This window comes from Anthonomus grandis, chromosome 6, assembly GCF_022605725.1.
Source record: "Anthonomus grandis grandis chromosome 6, icAntGran1.3, whole genome shotgun sequence".
In the NCBI taxonomy this organism is placed as follows: Eukaryota; Metazoa; Arthropoda; class Insecta; order Coleoptera; family Curculionidae; genus Anthonomus; species Anthonomus grandis.
The window spans coordinates 7511353-7535721 of NC_065551.1; the positions used below are offsets into that span (position 1 = coordinate 7511353).

Sequence of the window (24369 nt, forward strand, 5' to 3'; positions counted from 1 at the left end):
TCATTGATGCAACATCTACACATTTGGCAATCCGATTATAGGTTCGGAGCCTACCGGCCGTTTCAACTACAACTAGATACTAGTCTAGCAAGGAAGTCCGCTTTCTTGTTTTCAGGATTTCCTGAGTGGCCAGGCACTCAGACAAGCTGAACCGTGCAGCCCACATTCACCAGTTCCTCCAGGATCCTTATACAGTCCAGTATGAGCTTCTTACAGCCTTAATGGCATCACTGCTGTTCGAGCAGATTAATACGACTGTATTGTGGTGTCCGCAGATTTTCTGTCTCAATCCGTAGCGTACTTCCCCATCGAATATGCCCTGTTGGTATAGGGAGCTTCACCACAGAAACTTGAACCAGCTTTATTGTTCATTCTGGAGCAATCTGTATACTAGATGGTATCCCTGTTTAGCAATGTAGGCTCGTTGGAGTTCTGCCACTTGAAATCCTCAGGTGCGCTAAAGTCATTGCCATTAGAAGGAGGGTAGATTCTTGTATGGTCTGTAACCCGATTTTTTCATGACCAGGGCTAAGCCTGGAATAGATTTGAATATAGGTAAAATTAATATTGTTGTGAGAAATTGGAACAATACATTCATATTTTTCCAAGACTAACTCCATCTTGTTTTACTATGCAAATATAATTCCAGAAATGCAATCAGGTAGATAAAAGCTTCCGTGATCAACATAGCTGTGCGAGTGCCGTAACTGACACAGTGTATGAAGTGATGGTCTCTCGTGATGATGGTGATGTGGCTTTGTTATTGTTCTTCAGTTATACCAAAGTATTTGACATAGTCGATCATAATGGTATCCCTTATACAGTACATTCACGATGAAAGGAATAAATTCAATTAAAATTAAGTTTTTTTTTCTTCTTTTATTTTTGGGACACGTCGATTAGCATTATCACTTGCGCGATTTTTGCAATAAAAATTTGCTATACAGGTCAACATGAATTTTTTTAAATGAAACACCCTATATATCATGATTTTTTATAATTCTATAATAAATACTGAATACTTTTTGTATCGCATACCGTATGCCTAAAATCAGCGGTTTGTCAAATTTGACGTAACAGACTAATGAAACATATGACATTAAAAAATAAAAGTTTATGCAATATTTATTCCAACTCATGTTCAGTTTGCTATCCATTTACGTCAATATATTTTTGAAGTCGGTAAATAACTTCCAAATGTACATAGTAAACATAGTAAACACATACTAAACATAGTTAGTTCTCACACTTTCAACTTCAAGTAGCCCTATAAGAAAAATCTAATAGAGTTATATCTGGTGCCTTTGTTGGCTACTCAATCAGTCCTCTTCGTCCAATACATCTATTGGGAAAAGTTGCATTAAGAAATTGCCGACTGCGAGGGGTGGGAGAGCAAAGTGAGGAGGTGCCTTATCGTGTTGAAATCATATCTCGTTACTAGGTATGTGGATCAGAAAATAAAATAACTAAAGCAGGGATAACTTCAAACTGTACAAAGTCTAAATAACCCTTTTAGTTTAATGTTTCTTAGAAAAAAAGGGTCCAAGGATTCAATTTTTTCCAATATTTGCCCACATATTAATTTTTTAAGGGTGTATCTTGGGTTTTATGAGAATTTTCATTTGCCTAATATCTGCAATTTTGCCTTTTAACTTGTCCATTTAATGTAAAGGTAGCCTCATCATAAAAAATAATATTTCGAATGAAGTTTCCATTGTCATTGTGAGCATCAAAAATCTGCTCACAAAACTGCACCCGGCGGTCAAAAGCAGTTGTACTTTATAAGGATGATATTTATTTACACGAAGTGTTTTTGCTACTGATTCTACTGATAAATGCCTGGAGTTCTGGAATTTCTGGAAATGGAAATATTCGCAACATGGGGATTATTCTCCATTTCTAATCGAACATTCAGCGTAGCATCTTCAGATACTTTTATACATTTCTTAAATGGCCGTGTTTCCTAAATTTTGATTCAATTTTGCTAATGGTAGATCTAGTAATTGCAGGACGATCAGCATGAGTTGCATTAAATAGATTACAGACTTCTTTTTGTTACGCACCCAGTTCAAAACCTATTATCGTGAGTATTTGAACTTGTTCTTTCTCCGATAAATGCATTTTATTAAAAAATGATGCATAAAATCACAACAAATATGATAAGTATAGTCACAAATGTATGACAAACAGTTATCAAGTAGGTTATAAAATTGGAAACTGTTCGAAAATAATAAGGTCTACGTGTTATCGTCATAGTTTCTACTTGAGACACCATGTAATCAAAATTTTCATTGCAGAGAACGCATTGAATCAAATGGACAACAAATTAAACATTAGTTGCATTAAATCTAGAATAAATTTTTATGTTTTAATTTCATATATTTCGTTAGTCTGTTACGTCATATTTGATAAATCATTGACTTTAGGCTTATGGTTTGCTATACAAAAAGTATTCAGAATATATCATAGAATTGTAAATCTTCATAATAAACAGCATGTTCTATTTAAAAAAATGAATGTTAACGCCATAGTTTCTACTTGAGGCACCCTGCATAGAAATGTTTTATTTAAAAAAATGCATAAGTGACAATACTAATCGATGTGTCCAAAAAATAAAACAATATCTGAATTTTAAATGAACTTGAAACGAGCAATCGTGAATGCACACTGTATATGTATATCTGTTTTAAACCTGATTTGACTGAGTGTTATGCTAAAGAATTAACTAGTGACTTAATTGCTTTGTTAAAAGTTTTTTCAATACAAAATTAGCAATAACAAAAAGCATATTTCTTCAAAGTCCTATGTTTGGAACCTTTGGTGTGACATCCAAATTACGACACAGTTTTACCACTAACCAAAACTCTTTATTTTTACTCTCGACATGTGTTACTTACAAATGGCCTTATATACTAATGATGTAACTAAAAAAGCGGAAAATACAAAGAAGCATGGCCGAACAAATTTTAAACACTAACTAAACTATATAATTGACTATAAGGATTGGACCTTTATTCCTGTTAAGAATGTTGTTTTGATTTTTGAATATTGCTAAACTTTCGTATGCATCTAATTTTTTATTGTTATTAACTGGTTTAAGTAATTTTAAGTTGTCTATCCCTACAAAGTGACCAATAATTAAAACATGTTCAGCCAAACTTGACTTTTCAACTCTTCCACATTTCATGATCTATAATATGTTTTTAAATCTGACACTACCCCAGAAGTAAAAGTAATTTGGCGGCAAATCTGGAGGAGACCATTTAAATATTGCCAGTTCTATTTATAAAGCATCCGGTTTGGAAAACTTTGAAGGAAAGTATTTGTTTTTTTTTACCATAACTGCATTATGAGCAGGACTGCCGTTTTGTTGAAAATAGACCTATCCCAGGCCTAAATCAAGGAGAATTTGGAGGGTAGGAAGAACTTGGCTTCGCAGGAACTCAAGGTATTTTTAGGAATTTAAAGTATCCTATAAAAAGGCCCTATAATATGGTTGCTAAAAATAGCAGCCCAAACATTCAATTTTTAAAGATAATGAGTACGGAATGAAAAACTTCTGTACTAATTTTCTCGATACTAATATCGAACAATGAAGGGGTTGTGTTTGCCATGCGATAGGAAAAAAAGATTCAACTGAAAATAGAATATTTCGTAAAAAAATCATTTTTTATTAATATTACTACATAAATTTTTTATTATTATAATTCTTTAAAAAATAAAAACAGCAGATACCTATCACACGTCCGAAGGCAGTCACTCATCGACGAGAAGAAGCGGTGTTGCCATTATTTTGGACAATATTCAAATAAATGGTAAATCCTCAATTCCCAACCTGCATATTGATTTAGTAATAATAATTAAATACGCGAATACATTTGTATTATGGAAAACTTTGATAGATGTTAAATTTATTCACCCTAATGAACTAAGTTTAATCAGCTAGATTTGACGTTATGTGCATTTCTGAGAGTTGGCTTAGTGACCGCATAGTTTTTCAATTCCAAATTATGTTATTTGTAACGAACAGGGGAGGGAAAGTTGGTATATATGTTGGCATGTAAGGCAGTCTCTTGAAAGTTCTTTTAACCTTAAGGATTTTGATTTCTCTCTCGATCTGGTGTTATTCATCAAATTACGTTAAGTTTTTCTTTAACTTGACCTATAGGCCTCCATGGAAAGATTTATGTCATTGTGTTTTGATTGTTTTAATGATACATTATTCTTCGCATGTTTAGGAGATATTCTAATTCTTGGTGATTCCAATGTAAGTAATGTTTTAAATAATTTTTTTTTGGATTGATTTTCTTCATATGATTTTGTCCAGGTAATACGCTATCCCGGTATCCCGCGTGTGAGTAAAAAGCCGGCGAACAAATTTAGAGAGCCATATGTTTTTCAATCTAAATAGTGCACAGATTGGCGTACATATAATTTTGCCTATTTATAAATTTTCTCGTGTAATATTCTCAAACCGTTTTCAAAAATGAAACTCGCTAACTTTACAACAGTGGACACAAGCTTTTTTCATCGTAAAAGCCCAAAAAAGGAAAACAATTGTTAGGCAGTTTTCATATTAGTGCTATGTGAGATTAACGATTACTACATCTAGTTTAGAAAGCTCTTTGAAAGTGTTTTAACAGAATCTTCACTTCTCTAAGATTTAGACGAAATAAACATTATTGGATTGTAGCTTGCTTTCTGGGATGGTTTGACTTAAATCGTGTCTCGGTCTCAGTAATAAACAAATCTCCGAGGCACTTAATTGACTTAATAACTGTCTAAACAGGCCGAATTGCAGTGCAGGGGAGGAAACTTCATTTTACATACTAGGTATCTGTGATAGGTGGAGTCGCCTGAGAAGAAAAACTTTCAGAGCAACCCCACTCCAATGGGAAGATCTTAAAAATCTGGACGGGGACAATGTGCAAGCCTTTATTAAAAGGACAAGCCGACTCAGTGAAGACTGCGCATTGGAAGTGGAGGCGTAGGGGTGGGTGATTCTGAGGTTAGCGAAAAGAGACTGTTTTGGCCTACTTGCCGAGCTCTAGCTCCCCCATCCTTACTACTACTACTACTACCAGTAGTAGTAAGGGTGGGGCTAACTAGGCAGTTTTTATATTAAAGCTGTGTAGGAGTAAATTAACGATTACTACGTGTAGTTTAAAAAGCTCTTTGGGAGTGTTTTAATAGAAATTTCACGTTTCTCTAAGATTTAGAACAATCAACACTTTTTGGGTTGTGACCTTGCTTTCTGGGATGGTTTGACTTTTTACCGCCTTAAAAAAGTTAACTTATAATTAAAATTAAATTTGGCAAATATTGGAATTGAGTTGAACTTGTTTCTTTATTTTGAGTTTGCCACAGCAGTTAAAATTTTGAAGGGAACGGAAAGTCGAAGGATTCCAGGAAGGAAAATTTTAAATACGCATCTCCCGAGACGTCGTGCGGTGTGCCATTAGTGGCATTCCGGAATGATGGAGAATCAGCTGATGTTCTCGGCATTTTCTCCTACCTAAGCTCATTTGGGACAAAATGATTCCAAAGATGCTGAATGTTGATATCGGCAAAAGGACCTCCTTGCAATTGGATCTCTTAAAAAAATAATAATCATATCTTTTTATCAATTACTTGAGCACTTGCCCAACTCTGGGATTAGACCAACGCAGCTCTTGAATTTTTTCAAACTCTCAACGGAAAACTTAAGCTATATCTCCAGACATTTCTAAATCCTTAGTCACATAATGCTGGAGCGGTCTTGCTGCATTTCACAAGTCACGCCCGTACGAATGTCAGATTCGCCTCTGGTAGGATTTGTCGTAACTCAGCGTCTTCGTGGTTTCGATAATAAAGAGCTAGTCGGTTAAAGTGAATGACTCGAACTTTACCCCCCGGCGGCTTTTGTATTCTGTAAAGAACATTGCTGATGGCTTCCATCACTTTATATGGCCAATCCCAGGATGTTTGAAGTTTCGGTACCAGACCCCTCCGCCTCTCAGGGTCGTAGAGCCAAACTTGTAGTTCCAAAGGTACACTAAATAGGCAAATCAATTAAAGGGTATTTATTACTTCAAGATATCCTCCTCACACACCAGCATGGATTTCCTCTAGCAACTCCAAAATCTGACCTTTAAGCATAATGGTTTGCGTTCTTTTCTCTCTGTCCTCGTGGTCAACTATTTTCTACCGCAAGAACTCATGCTCTCTTGCTGGTTGGTTCGATAGAAGTGAGCATCTTTCTCCTCTCCCAGACGGGATCTTCTTAATAGAGCATACGCATTTCTATGGATTACCTCTGCTTGATGTTCAGTGTCAAAGTCAAACTCCTGTTCTTGCATCTTGCCACTTGATCCTGCGGATCTCGAAACTGAAGGAATCATTTTCAAGCTGTATGGTCGTTTTGTATCAACCTTCATTCCATAGAAGTACTTGTAAAAGTGCTCCATCACTATGAGAACAGCTAGGATCGGTGAGTGACGCAATAGTTTGCGCTTTGGCTTGAACTGCGTCTTACTAAAATAGCCAATAACTTTTTCTTGTTGGCTATTTTGCCCACATTGCTAGCGTCGGTGTCTAGTACAAATTTTCCTTCCGGTAGGGGATAGCTCAGAAAGTGCGCTTGTCAGAGCTTGTTTTAGGTGTTCGAAAGCTTCCTGACAGTCCTGGGACAATTGTAATTTTCGTTCTCCTTCTATCAGCCTGGTCAATAGTTTTGCAATATTGGCAAATTCTTCCATATAACGTCGGTAGCAAGTGCACAACCTCAAGAAGCTACCTAGTTCATGCTTTACTTTACAGACTGGTCACTCTTTGACAGTATATGCCTTTGCCTTATCAACCGCGACTTTTTGACTGGAAACAACATGATCCAAATACTGCACAGCTCTTTAAAACAGATCAAATTTCTTTGGGCTCAACTTTAGGACAGTCCTCTTGAAATCGTTTCCATCAGTCGTTCAATAGTGGCAGGGACATTGCACGATTCATATAGAACCACGTTAAATTGCTATAATCTAGCACCCACCGTGAAAGCCGTCTTTTCCTAATAGTCAGGGGTCAACTCAACTTGCCAGTATCTACTCTTTAGAAGTAACTTGGAAAAGATCTTCGATCCAGCCAGGGTAACCGAAGAGTCATAAATGCAAGGAAGAAGATAGCTGCTTTTTTGAGTCACGTTATTAAACTGTCGGTAATCAACATAGCCGTCTTTTTTCTTTACCAGTATTACCGGTGAAGAGCATGGACTGCTAGATGGTTCTATGATGCCTTCCTTGGCCATACTCTCAATAATCTTATCAGCCTCCTCTCTCTTGGCCAGTAGTACTCAAGCTGCCAAATGGGATGAGCATCTGACCTTGATTTTTAAAGGACCAATATTTACCCACTCTTCGACCATATTGTTTGGAGATCATTTTCAGAAAATCATAAATAGTCCGTCGTCTGTTTTCCAGAATATTTTGTTCAACTACTGCAATCGTGTTTTCCATAATGGCGGTTTTTGGGCGTCCTGAATGCTGAACTGAAACTATATTAAGCTCAATTCCACTAGGTGACGTCTGGGAGAAACGACAGATTACTTTTTTTTGAATACCCCTCGTAGGTCTTACTGCAATTTTAGGTTTTTTGTCTTTTGTAGGAGAGATAAGTTGGAGTAATATTTACTACATTCATACTTTCATTGAAAAAATCGACTTTTTGTTCAGAAACATTTGTTTCTTATTCATTTTCCATTAACTAGCTCAAAAATTTCTAAACCTTATGCTCCATGGATTTACGAAAACGTTAAACTCTTTATAAAAGAAAATAAAGCATTATCGAGATGAAAAAGTATAAAAATTTTAATCAGAAGAATCAAGTCAGAAAAAGAAAAACATATTTGGATCTTCAACAAAATAGCAACAGAAGTAAAAACTATGCAAAGTTGTAAAAATGATTAGCCTTAAAAATTCTTCTAATCGTTCTGTAAGGGTTATTTTTCTGATATTTGGATGACTTTTATTACAATGCCTTTAGCTAATATCAACAGTCCAATAGACCACTGCGATCTTAGACCTAGATCAATTATTTCAGTAATTTCCAAACTCTTAGAGTTTGAAAAGTCTTTCTCTAAAGTTTATTCAACTGGAAATCTATATTTTTATATCACAAATAAGACAATTCCGCAGAGTCACAGTACAACATCCGTTTTATTAAAAGTTACTTAAGAAATCAATAAGGCTTTAGATAGGGTTGATACTACAGCATTCGTACTAACATAATTCCGTAAAGTCACAGTACAACATCCGTCTTATTAAAGGTACGTAAGAAATTCATAGGGTTCGTATTGCTTGACTTCTCTAAAGCTTTCGGTACGTGTATCACAGCTTGCTTTTACCAAAATTGTGGTCTATTATGGATTCGTTAATAATTCATTAGCTGGCGATCTTAGAAAATAGAACACATTCAAATACCTCTTACATAAGTTCGGTGTACTTCAAGATTACATCTTGGGTCATATTTCATTTTTAATTTATGTAGCAGACAAAAACAATTAAAAATTAATCTATTGCGCTCAAACCATTTTATGCTAATAGAAGTATTATTAGCTATAAATTAAGATTATGCGAATCTTTAGTACCTATGATGAACTTTATGACGTAAAAAAATTTTACTACGTTGGATAGTTGCATGTAAAGAATCTTTTTTTTTATTAGTTGGTACCATCGATCCTACTTACCTTCATGAAAAATTTAGCTTCCAAGAAATAAGAACGACGACGTCGATCTAAGGTGAATAAATAAATTATCGGTTCCTCTTTAAGTCCTCTTTCAGGACTATTTTATTTTTAATACTGTTTCAGTATATAATAAACTTCAGAATTCGCTTAAGTACATGTCCATTATTAGCTTTAGGACAAATATAAAATCGTATTTTCTCACGTTGCGCATAATCTCCGTATAATTAAGTTTTTTTGTATGTCATTACTTGTTTTCCAACTCAAAAAAAATTCAATGGATTTCACGATTTTCATATTATCTATCTGTTTTCATAATTGTTGTCTATATAACTTGATTTGTTTGTTCTTATAATTGCAGGTTTAGTTGAAGTAGCCTTAGGCCAGACTTCGCTTGTGTACATTTTGGTATAATTAAGACACGATTTACTTATTTATTTATTTAAAATAGATTTGAAGTCGTTAGCATAAAATTGATTAAAATAAGTCCTGAGAAGAAAAAAATGGTTCATATATATGGGGTTGTAGGAATGAGGTTAACTGTTAAGTTGCAGGTTTTTTTTGGTTATTGTGTTTTTAGTTTATGGTTCCTTCTTTTGCATTATTTTCAGTAGGGTTTTTTTACAATCTGTATATCGGTAATAATGTTTAGTTATAAATATTTTGCAGCAAAAGATAGAAAAATTAGATAAAGTTACGAATTCTGAAGATTAGCTACCCAATAATAGTTATACTTATAAACTTAATATTAAAATTAGACCTTAGGAAGACAAATGGCCTTTGAAATCGCCAAAATCGGTGTTTTAATACCTATTACTTGGTACTACAGGTGAATCTACCGAAAACCATTCTTAATAATCCAGTATAGGAATATTTTCGCCATTCCCCTTTCAAATTAAAACTTTTTGGAAAACGTTTGAGCTTGATAAGAATTTTTTCATATTTTTTAATACACATGAGTAGCCTTCCTTATTCAAAGGCCACGAATAGGGGATAATCTCATAACAAGACATAAATCTAGTAGAATTCAAAAGCCTATAAAGGGAGAATAAGGTAGTAATTACTAGAGTTGTTACGTTATTACTAGTGTTCCAACCAGTGATTGGAAACTAAAAATCTCTTAAACAGGGAATTAAGTTATAAACTTTTAATTTAATTGAATGCAAAAGACATATTTTTAGAAAAATAGCGATTTAAATTATTTCCATTTCTAATTTATCTTATTTTGACCTTCTGAACATGTTCCTAAAATCCTTTTCTTCCCGAAACACCCTGTATACAAATTAACCTATATGTTTTAATCCGATTCTTAACCGTTTTTGAAATAATCGGCTCTAAAGTTTTTTTTGTAATTTTTTGGAGTAATTACGTTCTCTGTATTTCTAACTCTCGTTCATTTCATCATTGTTTGTTAATCCCTATTTTAATTGACTGGTAGTTTTGACAAGCATGGTTGTCAGTTTGATTGATTCTGAGCGCTTCAATTTGAAAAGAGCAAAGTTTCCACTACGTAATGCCTCACACATTCACCCATAGGGAGTATGCTGACATGATATTCGTGTATGATTTCTGTAATGGTAGCGCATTACGTGCTGTTGATGAATGTCGACGTCGTTTTCCAAATCGAAGAATTTCTAATCGAAAAGTTTTTCAGACAGTTTTTGCAAATGCTCCGAAACAGGAATGTTTTCAAGCGTAAGAATTAATTCTGAACGAGAGGCGGGACTAAATGTGGAAAATGAAGAAAATATTCTGGATATGGCTGAAGAGAACTCGGGTGTTAGTACGAGGCGGATTACAAAAGAACTTTGATTAGCATCATATGTGGACGTTTGGAAGATACTTAGGAAAAACGGTTCTTAGCCTTTTCATATTCAACCGGTTCAACATCTTCAAGAGGGTGATTATGGCTTAGGGGTTCAATTTTGCGAACGGATCCAACAAAATCGAGGCCTACTTAAATACATTTTATTTAGCGATGAAGCTCATTTTACCCGCAATGGAAGTAATAACCAACACAATGAACATCGGTGGTCAGAGAAAATCCTCATGCCACGTTTAAACGAAACTTTCAACATCGATTTAGTGTTAACGTGTGGTGTGGAATGCTGAACGACCAGTTGTTTGGTCCTTTTATATCAAATAAGCCTCTTAGCATAAATATCCGGAGAAGGATATTTACGCTTTTTGGAAGACCATTAAATACACATGTTGGATGATGTACCGCTAATTGTTTGACACTGAATATATTTTCAACAAGATGGAGCCCTGCCTCATTTTAGTCGCCGAGGGCGTAATTTCTTAGAAAATCGTTTTCCTGATCGTTGGATTGGCAGAGGAGGACCTCAAGTTTGGCCACCGATGTCACCAGACTAAATTCACTGGATTATTGCCTCTGGGGGTGGATGAAAGCTCTAGTGTACGAAACACCAGTAGAAACTGTAAGACTCCACAATCAAATTTTGAATGCGTCAAATATTATTAAAAACAATCCCCAAGCAATTAAACATGCAACACGAGCGCTTAACAAACGTGCTACAGATTGCCTTGAAGTTGGTGATATACAGGGTGTCCGGAAAAAGAGGCCAATCCGCCGGCCACATATAGGGTAGACCAAAATAATGCGACTTTCGTTATGCCATTTTTTAATTGTGCGCTCAGTATTCAATATACAGGGCGTCAAAATAAGAAATATAAAATCGTTTTTTTGAAGTAAGTCGAGTATTTTATAAGATATTAAATTAAAATTTGGTGTGAGGAGATTTTTTGGAACGACAAATTGAAATTCGTTCACGGATTCGCTATACCTTGCAGAGGGCGCCGCTTGCGGTATGTTGCATGTGTTAAAAATACCAAAACTTTTTGTACCCCTGTATAATAAAGTTCAAGTAAAAAAGTAATTAAAAGTAAAAAAAGTATTCTTAATAAATGTCGGCCTGAGAATCCGTTTATTAGATATCTTATTTTTAAAATCTAGATACTTCTTTCTAAACAAATTGGCTGACCTCGGGCACCAGTAACTTTTTACCTACTGTCAAAGTGACAAATTTAAACGCTTCTGACACTCTTAACGCGTGTAAAAGCATTTTAGATGTAATTTTAGTCGATAACAGGTCTTATATTTTAAATAGTCTTGGGGAAGTAATTGTTATGATTTGTATTTCGAGTACACTGTTCTATTATTTTATGGATTTTACATGCATTTTTAAAAAACATAAAAAAAATAGTAGTACTAAGCAAGATAAAATTAATTATGCAGAAATATAGTTCATGGAAAAAAATTTAAAAATATAAATAATTTAATAATTCATGAAGGGCATATCCACTGCTTCTAAACTTATTACGATGACAGAATTTATTCCAGAATCTATAAATATTAATTCTGGACTTGATGTAGTCTATGAAAATTTATCGAAAGCTTCGATCGCTTTTCTCGATCACCTTGACCGTTACATTCTTACAACACGTCTTTCTGATCAATTTGGATTTTCATCTCGTTTAGCGGCTATTATCTCTGCTTATCTTACTGAATGTCCTCAATATGTTAAATGTTTGGATACAATTCAAGCGAAATAATCCTTCAGAAGGACCATAGAGCTCTTTGGGACCTTTACTCTCAAACTCAAAACTCATAAATAATATTTCCAAGGATCTAGAAGTAAACGTCTTATTATACTGCAATGATTAAAAGTTATAAGTACTGTAGAATTATTTCTAATGAAGACGGATTAAAAACATTAAATTTCAGATGCGATTCCACTTAGATCAACCCTCTTAAAAAACATGGTTGTTTTTGACAGTTTACTTATATTTCATTTGCATGTCGAATTTGCTTCATAATGTAGAACTAGTCTTTTGTATTTGTCTTTTCTTATGTTTGTTCAAATTCAATATTATTCGCAAATATTATCGCCGTACTATCAGAACCATATGCAGCTTGGAAATACACATCGTTCTTAAATGTCTTTAATTTAAATGCCAAGGATACTACCCGAAAATCGGTTTCTCACATGATTTGGTAAAAAGTATCACACATTGATTTTATGGTATCTTTCCACCTCTGAAGATAATCTACATACACTACCGCTCAAAAGTATTTGCCCACCATGTATTCTTTTTAATATTTTAAATTAGATACAAAAATCTTTATACCTATATTTAGATTGTATCTCTTTTGTAAAATGCATATATGCTTAAACAGCATACCTATCAACTATGGTTCATTGAAAAACACTAAGTATTTAAAAATAGTCTTGCAAATAACAAACAATGTAGTGAAAATATGAACTTCTTCTAAAATACTAATCTGTTTACAGCTCGTTTCCGATGAAATTTGAAACATTTGAAGGTGTTTAGTCTTCAAGAATTGATTTTGTGTAACATTGGTAAATAATTTCGCTTGCTTATTGACGATTGTCACCGTTTCTTTGCTGGTTTTTCAACATTCTTTAAAATGGCTAAAACAAAAGAGTTATCGGTAGAAACAAAAGGTATTATCATTGGACTTTATAAGGCTGGAAAGACTAACCGTCAAATTTCGACGGATTTGGGAACTCCAAGGCGGACTGTCGATTATAATGTTAGGAAATTCACCAGAGAGCAACAACTATTAGCAACAAACCTCGATCGGAAAGGCCAAAGGCAACAAGTTTAACGGAGGATTTAAATATTATAATTACAAGCAAACGCAATAGACGCCTTGCCGCCCCCGAAATCACAGCAAAAATCAACAAGGAGCGTAAAAAGCAGTCAGTGTTTCGACAGTAAAACGGCGACTTTATAATGCTGGTCTTAAAGGACGTTTAGCTGTATCAAAACTGCTACTGAAGGATGTTAATAAGAAGAAAAGACTTGAGTGGGCCCAATCACACAAAGAATGGACCATTTATGACTGGAAGAAAGTTATCTGGAGTGACGAGTCGAAATTCGAGGTTTTTGGAACGAAGAAGCGAGTTTTTGTTCGCCAAAGGTTCGCTGAGAACTGTACGGAAGCCTCAGTTAAACACAGTGGTATTGTATAATATCGAAATGTTGACTCTTTTAGCAGAGAAATGTAGTTTTATTTTGAGGTCTTAAACTCTTTACCTTATCGTGTAACCTTATCTATAAGGTATCCGGAAAGTAGGTGCAATCTTAGGAGTCTTCTTTAGTTATCTTCTTAAGGAGTACCTACGTAATTTCAAATATTTTAAGCCATATCCGTAATGGTTAAAGTCCTTTTTTAAGCTTCTTATTAACCAAAAAGTGTTTTTAGTCTCTAGTTGCTTAGTGTCTGCTCTTGTGACTAATTTTGTATGGTTATCACGAACTTCGTGTTGAGTGCTTCTACTGTTTTTTAAATGGAGTTCCTTCACACTGCTAATGGAGCTTTTGCGCGGCGCTTGTACTAGGTGTATAATACAGATCAGAGATTACCAAACTTCAGGGTGTTTCAAAACACCGTTCATCGGCTTAATGAAGTTGACATTGGCAACAACCCGGCAGGTGGACTCAACCCTGGTGATGATGTTAAGATCGTCGAGCAAATACTGTCCGCTTTTACCGCGTATAAATCTTATGATGAGCGTTAGGAAAGTAGCTAAAGACTTTGGCTTTTTATCATAACCAAGACTTTGGCAGACATGAAAGACCCGTTATTTTAAAAAAGAATTCTGTGGACAGACGAGTTCAAATTTTCTAAACTCCCAACCTCTATGAATCGGGTCCTAAGGACGCAAATCCTCACTAGAAATTCATTTCAGAGCATTTTCTGTGCGGCCGGAGTACTAGGCAGAACTGTTATTGAGTCACATTATCTACAATACAGGGTGGACAATTTTGGAAATGTACCGCAAGGCATTCATTATAGGGAATCACAAGACTCTTTTAAAGAGATACCACGTGAACCCCCGTCCCATTTGAAAAAAAATAGGGTATGTCACTTCCGCTTAGGGGGTTGAGTTTTTTGAAATGGTTTTTATAACAAAAGTTGCCCTGAAAAACATACTTGACGTGTTTTTGGATTTTGCCGAAAAGTTTTTTTCCACCCTGCGCTTAGACCTTGGATGTCAAAAGTTAATTTGACGTCGAATCAGCAGAGGCGGAACATGATCCCCTTGACTGCCTGATTTAAATTTCCTGGATTTGTTTTGCCTGTGCCGGACAAAGGAGCTTGTATACACCACAGAAATAAGAACCAGTTCAGATTTTCAGCATAAAAAATAAATGGTTTAAAAAACTTGTTTTATTGTTTTATTAAACTATAAAACTTTAACTGAAATTACCTCACAAAAAAATGCCCCAGAAATCCCAGAATAGAGGCTGTTATTTTGAGAGTTTGAAAGACATTAGCATGAATGATAACTTAACTTAAATGGCAGTAACTAGACGTATTTTGAAAAAGGTTTGAACGATGAAAGTAATTTTATTTAATTTTATTCGAACAACAAAATATTTTATTCCAACTCTACAATTATTTTCACGTTTCAATATCTCTATTTTTTCTCTCAGTTAACACAGATGCTTGAAATTTACGGTATTTGATTAAATAAACGTTAGACAATAAACAAAACAAAATAAACTTTGAAACCTAAATATTAATTGTATCTTGCGCTGTATTACCGATTAAGTGTGAAAATGAAAACGAATTGAAAAACAGACTTAAAATGTTTAAAATTAAGTCAACTATTACCCCTTAAAGGATTGCACATATTTTGCGGACATCCTGTTTAAATTATGATTCAAGATTAATGCTTAAAAATATTAAAAAATATATCAGGTTGCGCCATTACATTATTAAATGGAATTATTATATGGAATTATGGCACCAAAATCCTTTAAGATATCAATCAAAACGGTTTGCACCTAGTAAACTTAGGTTTGTAGCAGCTCTAGAGCATAACATTGTAGTCTTAATTAGCTTACTAATTTTTTGTTAGCAAATTTAATTAGGAATTGTTAGAAACGACAATTTATGCATGCAATAAGTGCAATCGCTACTGAGGAAAAGAAGATAATTTACAAGCAAAATACACATTATTAAAATATTTGATTAAAATACTTGAAATGCATTTTAACGCATTAGATGATCCTTTGGCTATATAAGCCTTTCAATATTTGTCTATAAAATTAATAAAACCAATTAAAATTTTTTTAAATAATTTCTATGATATACAAATTATTTAAAAAATAGAACTTTTTACGAAAATGGACACACAGAAACCCAGTCATAGCTTTTGAGCCAAATAATAAGCTCAGGTGGCATTAAATGGCGGATGCCAACAGGTTTAGGGCCGCAGTATCTTGAATATTAATTTTGCTTGCTCTTCACTAAGGTCTGGGGTGAGGTGAATTTAGTAGTGATAAGAAGAATCAGAATAATTCAATAATCAGATTATTAGGTTATCCATAATTCTGATAATCGAATTTTAGTTTCAATTAAAAATTACTCGTATTTATAATATTTCAAAAGCGCGCATTCGAATTAGCAACAAATAACACGTTTTACGTGTTACGAAGTAAGTTTTATATTTAATAATGAATTATGTTAATGATGAAATCCGTCATTAATTCGAAATTACTTTGACAAACTCGAGAGTAATTAGCTGGATCGAATGACATACCCAGTAAGGGTAATCGAAACGACTACTCCCTAGCCAAGCTAGACGAGACCCCTAAATGAGCTGCTGGTCTTAAGCCACTAGGCCTAGATCATTTGTGTGTCTTGTTATGCCCAACATCGGAGCAAGTAAAATACCCATGGCAGCAATTTGTCTCAGTTGCCCAGACAAGTGAGAGGTTATTTAAAAATTTTCAAATAACATCCTTCTACTAAAACAAACTAGGTCTGTTAACAGGGATCCTCACTGGTTACTGTCAAATAAATAACCATTTGTCCTCATCTTTGAACAGAGGTGCACACTAGCTTAGATAACACACGTAACAGATACATATACAAGACAAACTTGATGCAAAACAGGCTGTTTGTAAAATATTTTGGTGTAACTACCGATTTAAAACAATTGTTAGGAATATATTCAATAGTAGGGCTAAAAGCTTCTACACCCGAATCTGATAAAATAGAAACATCAAAAGACCGTTGAATAAGTTCTCAGTTCCAGCTTAAGCTATAGTATCAGCCTAAGCGGGTCCTTCTGATATGGCATTAGAGCCATATAAAATGTCCCATATCCATCATATTCTTATCCACCTCCGCACAAATCTGTGCCATTATCTAAAATATCGGTTAGACCACCTAAACAATTAAAACTTTTTGGTTCAAATGTGTCAAACGAACTATTAGAAAGTAAAATTTTAAAAATTAATCAAGTTAATTGAAATGATAGTTAAAGACAAATTTTTATTTATAGTCGAAAACCAAGAATTCTTGAATATCAATCGAATTTCTTACAATTTCACCACATTTTTTTAGTCACTTAAATGCGAAATTTAACCGACCTCGTAATTATTTTTGACTTTTTTTCTAACCATTTCTAGAATCCCTAGTAAGCATCGACTTTGGACTACACAGTATATTAACTATATCGATAACTGTCTCGATATTGTGGTAGTTTCAAGATTTTTCAATGTAACATTGTTATTTGAATTAATTAGTTTCTTCCAACATTATTGTATTTAATTGCTTAATACTTTTTAATAATTTTTTTTAGGTGGAATGGCTAGAACAGCCCACGTAATTCGAGCTTTCAGGGAACGTGCCAAAAATGGTACAGGTCCTCCAGTACTTTACCTTAATGCAGGAGATACTTTTGTAGGCACCTCCTGGTTTAGTGTTTTTAATTGGTCCATAGCTGGCCCTTTCGTTAATATGCTAAGTCCAGACGCTTTGGTGAGTAAAACTTATATATCAAATTTCTTAGTAAATCTCATTTTACCTGTTTGATTTTAGAGTCTCGGTAATCACGAATTCGATCTCACAACTGCCATTCTAGCTCCATTCGTACGAAACTTAACTTCACCAGTATTGGCCGCCAATCTTAATTTCTCTTTAGAACCAACCCTTCAAGATTTAATTAATGCATCTACGATCCTGGAAGTAAATGGACGAAGAATAGGAATTATAGGATACCTAACTCCAGAAACTACTAAAATTTCCTCAGTGGGTAACGTCATATTTGAGGAGGAGGTGCCTGCAATAAGAAGAGAGGCTGAGAAACTAGTTGCTTTAGGCGTAAATATTATCATAGCGCTTGGACATTCAGGATACCAAATGGATCAGACTATCGCCAGGGAAGTGGAAGAAGTTGACGTTGTCATAGGTGGACACACAAATACGTTTCTTTGGAACGGTGCACAGCCTGATAGTGAACTTGTTGAGGATCCGTATCCGAAGGTAAATACAATATATTACGCAACCATATTCAATTATTAAATTAATATAAAAATATATAATTAATGAAAGATTACTAATAATAATAATAATAATAATAATAATAATAATGATAATAATGGCGGCTCGGTTTTATACCAGACGCAGCACAAGTACAAATTCTTATGCCTGAATACGAAGGAACATACGAAGCCCTGACAGAATATATAGAAAAATACGCTGGAAAGGACCCAACCTCAAGACCTGCCATTTCAAAAATACTCACAAAGCGTAGGACAAAAGCCGTAATAAAAAACATGAACGACGTCATAAAAATCAAAACAAATAATTGCAACGATATGATTTAGCTTTACAAATTGGTAAAATGTGCAGCGCAGGCTACTGATAAATTATGTGAATACTCCGCACCATGTTACACAAAACCAGGATGAGAAATACGTCTAACGAGAAAACTTAATAACATAAACAATATATGAAAAGTAATAGGAATACTAACAGAATAAAAGACTAAGACAAAAAGCACTTGAAATCATAAACATATACGAGTGAGAACAACAAATCGCATATAGAAATTTTAGCCAAGAGCAACAGTTAAAAGTATATGCTAATAGACTTAACATATACAAAGAAGCATACCAAAGGAGAATTGACAATAGAACCTTCTGTCAACGAAATTTTTTTCGGTACCTCAACATAAGCTAAGCCGACCAGTGCATTGTCAAATACCCCACGCCTGATGCAATATAGGAATTCCGGGGAAATATATGGAAGAATGCAGCCCAGCACAAACCATCAGTCAACTTGATTTAAGATGGAGACTAAATCAAAGACAAGATACGGATACCATAAAACAATGTTTTAAAAATTTTTACAACTTATAGCCTTTCAATAGAAACGTTTAACTTAAAGGTCTTTATCTGTTTAACATAAGTTAAGTAAATTTTTAGAAAAATGGAACGTAAAAGAAATAAAAGCTAAAATAAAACTTATTCGAAATTTCATTTCCAAAAATTTCATTTTCAAAACGAATATTTCATTCGCATTTATTTAAAAAAGATGTTCAAAATGGCCGCCGCCGGCTCTTATACACAAACGACATCGTCTTATAAAATTTCTTTTTAAGTTTCTAAATGCTCGAGCATTGTTTCGTAAACTTGTTGCTGCATCTCGCAGTTTTTGACGAAGTTGATTTTTAGTATTATTTTCCGTTTGGTATACAAGTTCTTTAAAGTATCCCCATAAAAAATAGTCAAGAGGATTAAGGTCATGTGAGCGCGGCGGCCACGATACCACTCCTCCTCTGCCTATCCAAAGATCTGGGTAAGCACCATTTAGATAGTCTCTGACTATTCGTGCACTATGCGCTGACGCTCCGTCGTGTTGCAGCCACATTCTTGGCCCGTAATTCCAGAGGCACATCTTCCAAAAGGTCATAAAGTTGGTGTTCTAAAAAATCTAGGTAGCTCTCTCCATTTAATCTAACCGGTAACTCGAAAGGACCAATCAGCCTACCACCGAGAATTCCTGCCCACAACTTTGCACCAAATTGGTACTGGAAGCGATCTTGCCTTATTATTCTCGGATTTTCTACAGCCCAATAGTGAAGATTGTGAATATTAAATATGCCAAGTCTTTGAAATGAAGACTCATCGGACCACAAAATGCAGTCAAAAAAGTCCGGGTCTTGCAGACAGCGTCGAAGCATTTCTCTGCAAAATGCTACTCTAGGCGCGTGGTCACGGGGTAAGAGGGCTTAAACACGTTGCACGTGGTATGGATGCTGGTTGTTCCTCCGCAACATGCGATGTATCGTAGCTATAGCTAATCCAGTAGCTCTAGAAATTCTACGAATACTTGTAGAAGGGTCCGCCTCTATCAAAGCAAGCACCTCTTCATCATCCAACCACGGTCTGCCTATTTGTTGTACATCACCAGGTATTTCTCCCCGCAAATATGAGTTATGTACTCGTATGAACACTCTGTGATCGGGAAAGTGTTCACGATCCGGATAACGATCACGATACTCTCTTGCAGGAAGGCGAGCGTTCCCACCGCACAATCCATAAATGTAATGCATTTCAGCATATTCCCGTGGGATATACCGATCCGGCATCTCGATGTAGATTAATTATTACTTTAATGGTATAATAGGTCAGAAAACAGAAAAACAATCGATTAACACGTTAGCTAAAGACAAACAGAAAACAATACAGAAAATACCAACAATAGTCGGTTTGGCTATTTAAAATGGTCCATGTGAGAATACCATTTTTGTTTATGGCTCTTGATAGCATTCTGAATTCCAATTTGAAGGTCAAGCGCACTTAAATAGTACCAAATTTGTGATATGCAAGCAAAAAATGTGGTATGATTTTATTTCTTTTACGTTTCATTTTTCTAAAAATTTTCTTAACATACATTGATCAAATAATAAACACTATAAGGTAAATGTTTTCATTGAAAGACTAGAAATAGTAGGAAGTTTTTAAACATTGGTCTAAATTCCTGTAGGTCTTTGTGTACTGTGTAGTGCTTCATTAAGTTGTTAAAATTCATTTTTGAAGAATCCAAAAACAAATTAAACAAGATTTTCTGCAGCGAAACAAAAAAAAATTTACACTACACTTTTACTAAAAAGACTCGACATTAATATATTTAAAAAATAAAGCCCCAGACATAGAAAAAAATAATTTTTTAAGTAAATTATAGAAAAAAACTGAAAAACAGCTATAACTTCTAAACCATCAAAAATCGGATAACAACATAGGGGGTTATTGTGATTCCAAATAGCCTCCCCTACCCCCCCTTTCACTTTGGACCATGATTTTTGAAACACCCTGTATATACAAAACTAAAGGTTGAGGGAGCTTGCTGCTATTTATTTTTAACTTCAGAGCGGTAGGCATTGTATAACAAAGTTTGTTTTCTGTTAACAAGATAATTAACAAAAATCGTAGAGCGGTATATTTAAGAACATAATATTTTATTGGCCATTCTCAAAAATCGAATATGTAGTTAATATACTGGAATATATGAGGTACTGGATTAAAAGAAGCACCTTTAAGGTTATCTTTTTGCATTTGCTTTGAATAAGGTTGAGACAGGAGAAAAATTAAATAAATCTTTGTCATGAAAGGTTTTGTTACAATATTTATTGACAAACGTTTATTATCCAAAATTTATAAAATTTATTTACCAAACAAACGCTCAGCAATATGCAAAGGATTGGCAACAGTACAGTTCCTGTTACCACCAGACTAATATTACCGGGTAGACAACCCAGTATATAATCACGTTATTTTTAGTATTTCGGATACTTCATATTTACTAATTAAGAAAATTTAACAAAATATTTTTCAGACACGATTATGTCTACATACAAGATTGGGGAACCAATATTAAATAAAAAACATATTATATTGTTGACGATAAAAAATTTTAGGAAGTAGTCCAATCCTCTGGTAAAATAGTTCCAGTAGTCCAAGCATATGCCTACACCAAGTACCTCGGAGTATTAAATTGCACTTTTAACGAAGAAGGTGACCTTACACACTTTGCAGGTCAGCCGTTACTGTTAAGTGCGGAAGTACCCCAGGAAAAAGACGTTCTTCAATTGCTTGAAGTCTTCAGGCCGGCTATTGACGCTCTTAATACACAAATTATTGGTTATTCACGGTAACAAATTTAAAAATTAATAATATTTATTTTTTAAATAAATATTTTTTAGAGTGTTTTTAGATGGGAATAGCTACACTTGTAGACATCAAGAATGCAATCTTGGAAATCTTGTCACAGACGCTTTAGTATCTTATGCTACCAGCGAATCTACTCAAAAATGGTCAGGTGTACCTATAGGAATTTATAACGGAGGAGGGCTCAGAAATAGTATTAATCCTCATCCTGATACAGGAGCATTGACTAGGAGTGATTTATTGGCTGTTTTACCTTTTGGAAATCAGGTTTGAATAAGCAACGCCTAAATTGTTTAAAAATCTTGAAATAAAATAATTTTTATAGGTAATTCAATTGAAACTAACTGGAGAGGATTTGTACCAAGCCATGGAACAAATGGTCCGAGGCAACGGTGAAACTTCTTTCGGAGAATTTCCTCAGGTATCTGGTCTAAGACTTGAACTTGACATGACTCAACCCGCTTACTCCAGAGTAAAATCCATTAAAGTAAGATGCGGTAGTTGCCAAATCCCTGTGTATGAACCCTTAGATATGAACCAAAATTATACTCTGGTAACGTCGAGTTTCTTGGCTGATGGTGGAGATGGCATTACTATATTTAAAGAGAAGTCATTAATGAGAGATGCTATGGATCTAAACGATTTAGATACTGTAGCAAATTATATAACCAAGTACAGTCCTGTCTATCCAGAAGTACAGGGTAGAATTAGATTTTCAAATTCATCTTCGGAGTCTGGGGGAAGCACGAATAAAGAGAGTGCAGGATATAGAAATTCGATAAGTTCGATTTTGGTCGTGGTTGGTTTATTTTTGACGTTATGGAATTATTAAGGATGTATATTTATGGATTGTGATAAAATATTATACGTATGTTAAGTGTTATTTCTGTAAATATTGTTTTTTTACTACCTGTTAACTGTTATATCAAATGACCAGTCGTAGAATCCAGAACTTCCCGAATGTAATTACAGAGATTTTATAGGTTTCTGTGGGATACAACTTTGATGTAAAAAGCATAACAAAACCTTTAGATGATTTGTGCATACAGAAGCACTAGAATGGACGACAAAATTTTTGGTTTGCAATTGAATATTTTCGATCAGAAATCATTTTCTAAATAAAAAATAATAATGTGACGTTTTTTAACATAATAATTGCTGTGTACCCAATGAACGAAAATATTAAGATCAAATTGCAGCGACCATACATTTTCTTCCAAGCTAATGATCCTATATATTTTGTCACATGCAAACTTAGAAATCAGAAAATCATAAGATTTCGCTTATCTGCTAAAGGAAGCAAATAAATAGGTAATAGAGGTGATAAATAAAAATGATCTTTCTAAGTCTCCGCAAATGTCAAAATGATAACAGTCGATTGCGATGAGTCAGTCTTTAGTCAGTCGTCCTATCTGTAAAAAGAACACTGTTCAAACACAACCTTGAAATGTGTTATTAAAGTTAACTCAATCAAATACCTCGAAAAAGGCTTTATGGTTTATTTATTTTCAAATATACATGCTTATAAATAAAATAATACATAATAAAATAATAAACTATTCGGAATAAAAAGCTGCATTAGTTTACCTCCAAAAAAGCCGCAAAGCAGTGAGCAACGAAAAAAAACAATATAGTTTTAAGTTTACAAATTACAAGAGAAATTGAAGGGAAGAGAAAGAAAGAGAGATTAATTTAAAAGAAAAGCAGAAGATAAGTAAGATCAGATAGAAATAAAATAGCATAGTCAGATGATGTGCAAATTAATGCTCTTGAACCATTTTGGTGGTATAGTCTAAAGGTTTAATTTTCGGATATTGATGTTATGAACATCGGTGCGATATATAAAGTCGAAATTATATCCATTTGTAATGACGTCATTTTTGTTTATCTTTGTTTAGCATATTCCAAACAGCGGCGACAACAAACTTTTTAAAAAAAATTGGTGTCTGATGATTATTCATCTTTTATATACTAGGTTATGTGAAATATCCGTCACTGTCAATCAAAAATATTGGTTTGTCAACTTGTTCTTGAAAGGTATTTCGAAAAGTGTTAGATAATGCCTAAAAAAAGATATAATAGGTATAATGAAGAATCGCAGCTGATGATTTTAAATATATTGGCTTTTTTTTAACTGCAAAAGGAACAAGTCCGAAACGGAATTGCACTTCAAATTGAGAATGTGATACAGCGAGCCGCAGATGCAACAAAATTGAGCACTACAACGATCGCAAATATAAAGAATGGGATAAAATCAGATCAGGATTACGCAGCTCGTATATCTTCCAAGCAAAAGACAGCAAAAACTAAAATTACAACATATTTGAAACATAGAATTTACAACACAATTATTCTATGGACTCAATTTATTCTATGTACGCCAGAAAAGAATATGTAATATTGACAACAATAAGAAAAAAGTTCAGGAAAGAAATTGAATATTTTGAGTTTTCCATTGACTCCTTAAGAAGATGGATCAATAGTCTAGGCTTCAAGTGGAAAAAATGAAATAACAGAAAATATTTGATGGACTTGCCAAATATTGTTCATAAAAGAATCAATTTTTTAAGGGAGTATATCAAAAATAGAAATGTAGGTCCGGAAGGTTTTGCTCCAGTTTTCATTGACGAAACGTG

The 24369-nt window shown here is 34.2% G+C and overlaps 1 protein-coding gene across 1 annotated transcript in view; it reads left to right on the forward strand.

Moving 5' to 3' along the window:
- LOC126737747 (protein 5NUC-like) overlaps positions 1-22616 on the forward strand; it is a 38456-nt gene extending 15840 nt beyond the window's left edge. The window contains exons 2-6 of the mRNA XM_050442768.1: positions 17362-17540; positions 17601-18044; positions 21484-21716; positions 21769-22000; positions 22059-22616. Of these exons, the coding sequence (XP_050298725.1) occupies positions 17362-17540; positions 17601-18044; positions 21484-21716; positions 21769-22000; positions 22059-22565 (1595 nt within the window). The 3' untranslated portion in view covers positions 22566-22616. The remainder of the gene's footprint in view (positions 1-17361; positions 17541-17600; positions 18045-21483; positions 21717-21768; positions 22001-22058) is intronic.
- The last annotated feature ends 1753 nt before the right edge of the window (positions 22617-24369 follow it).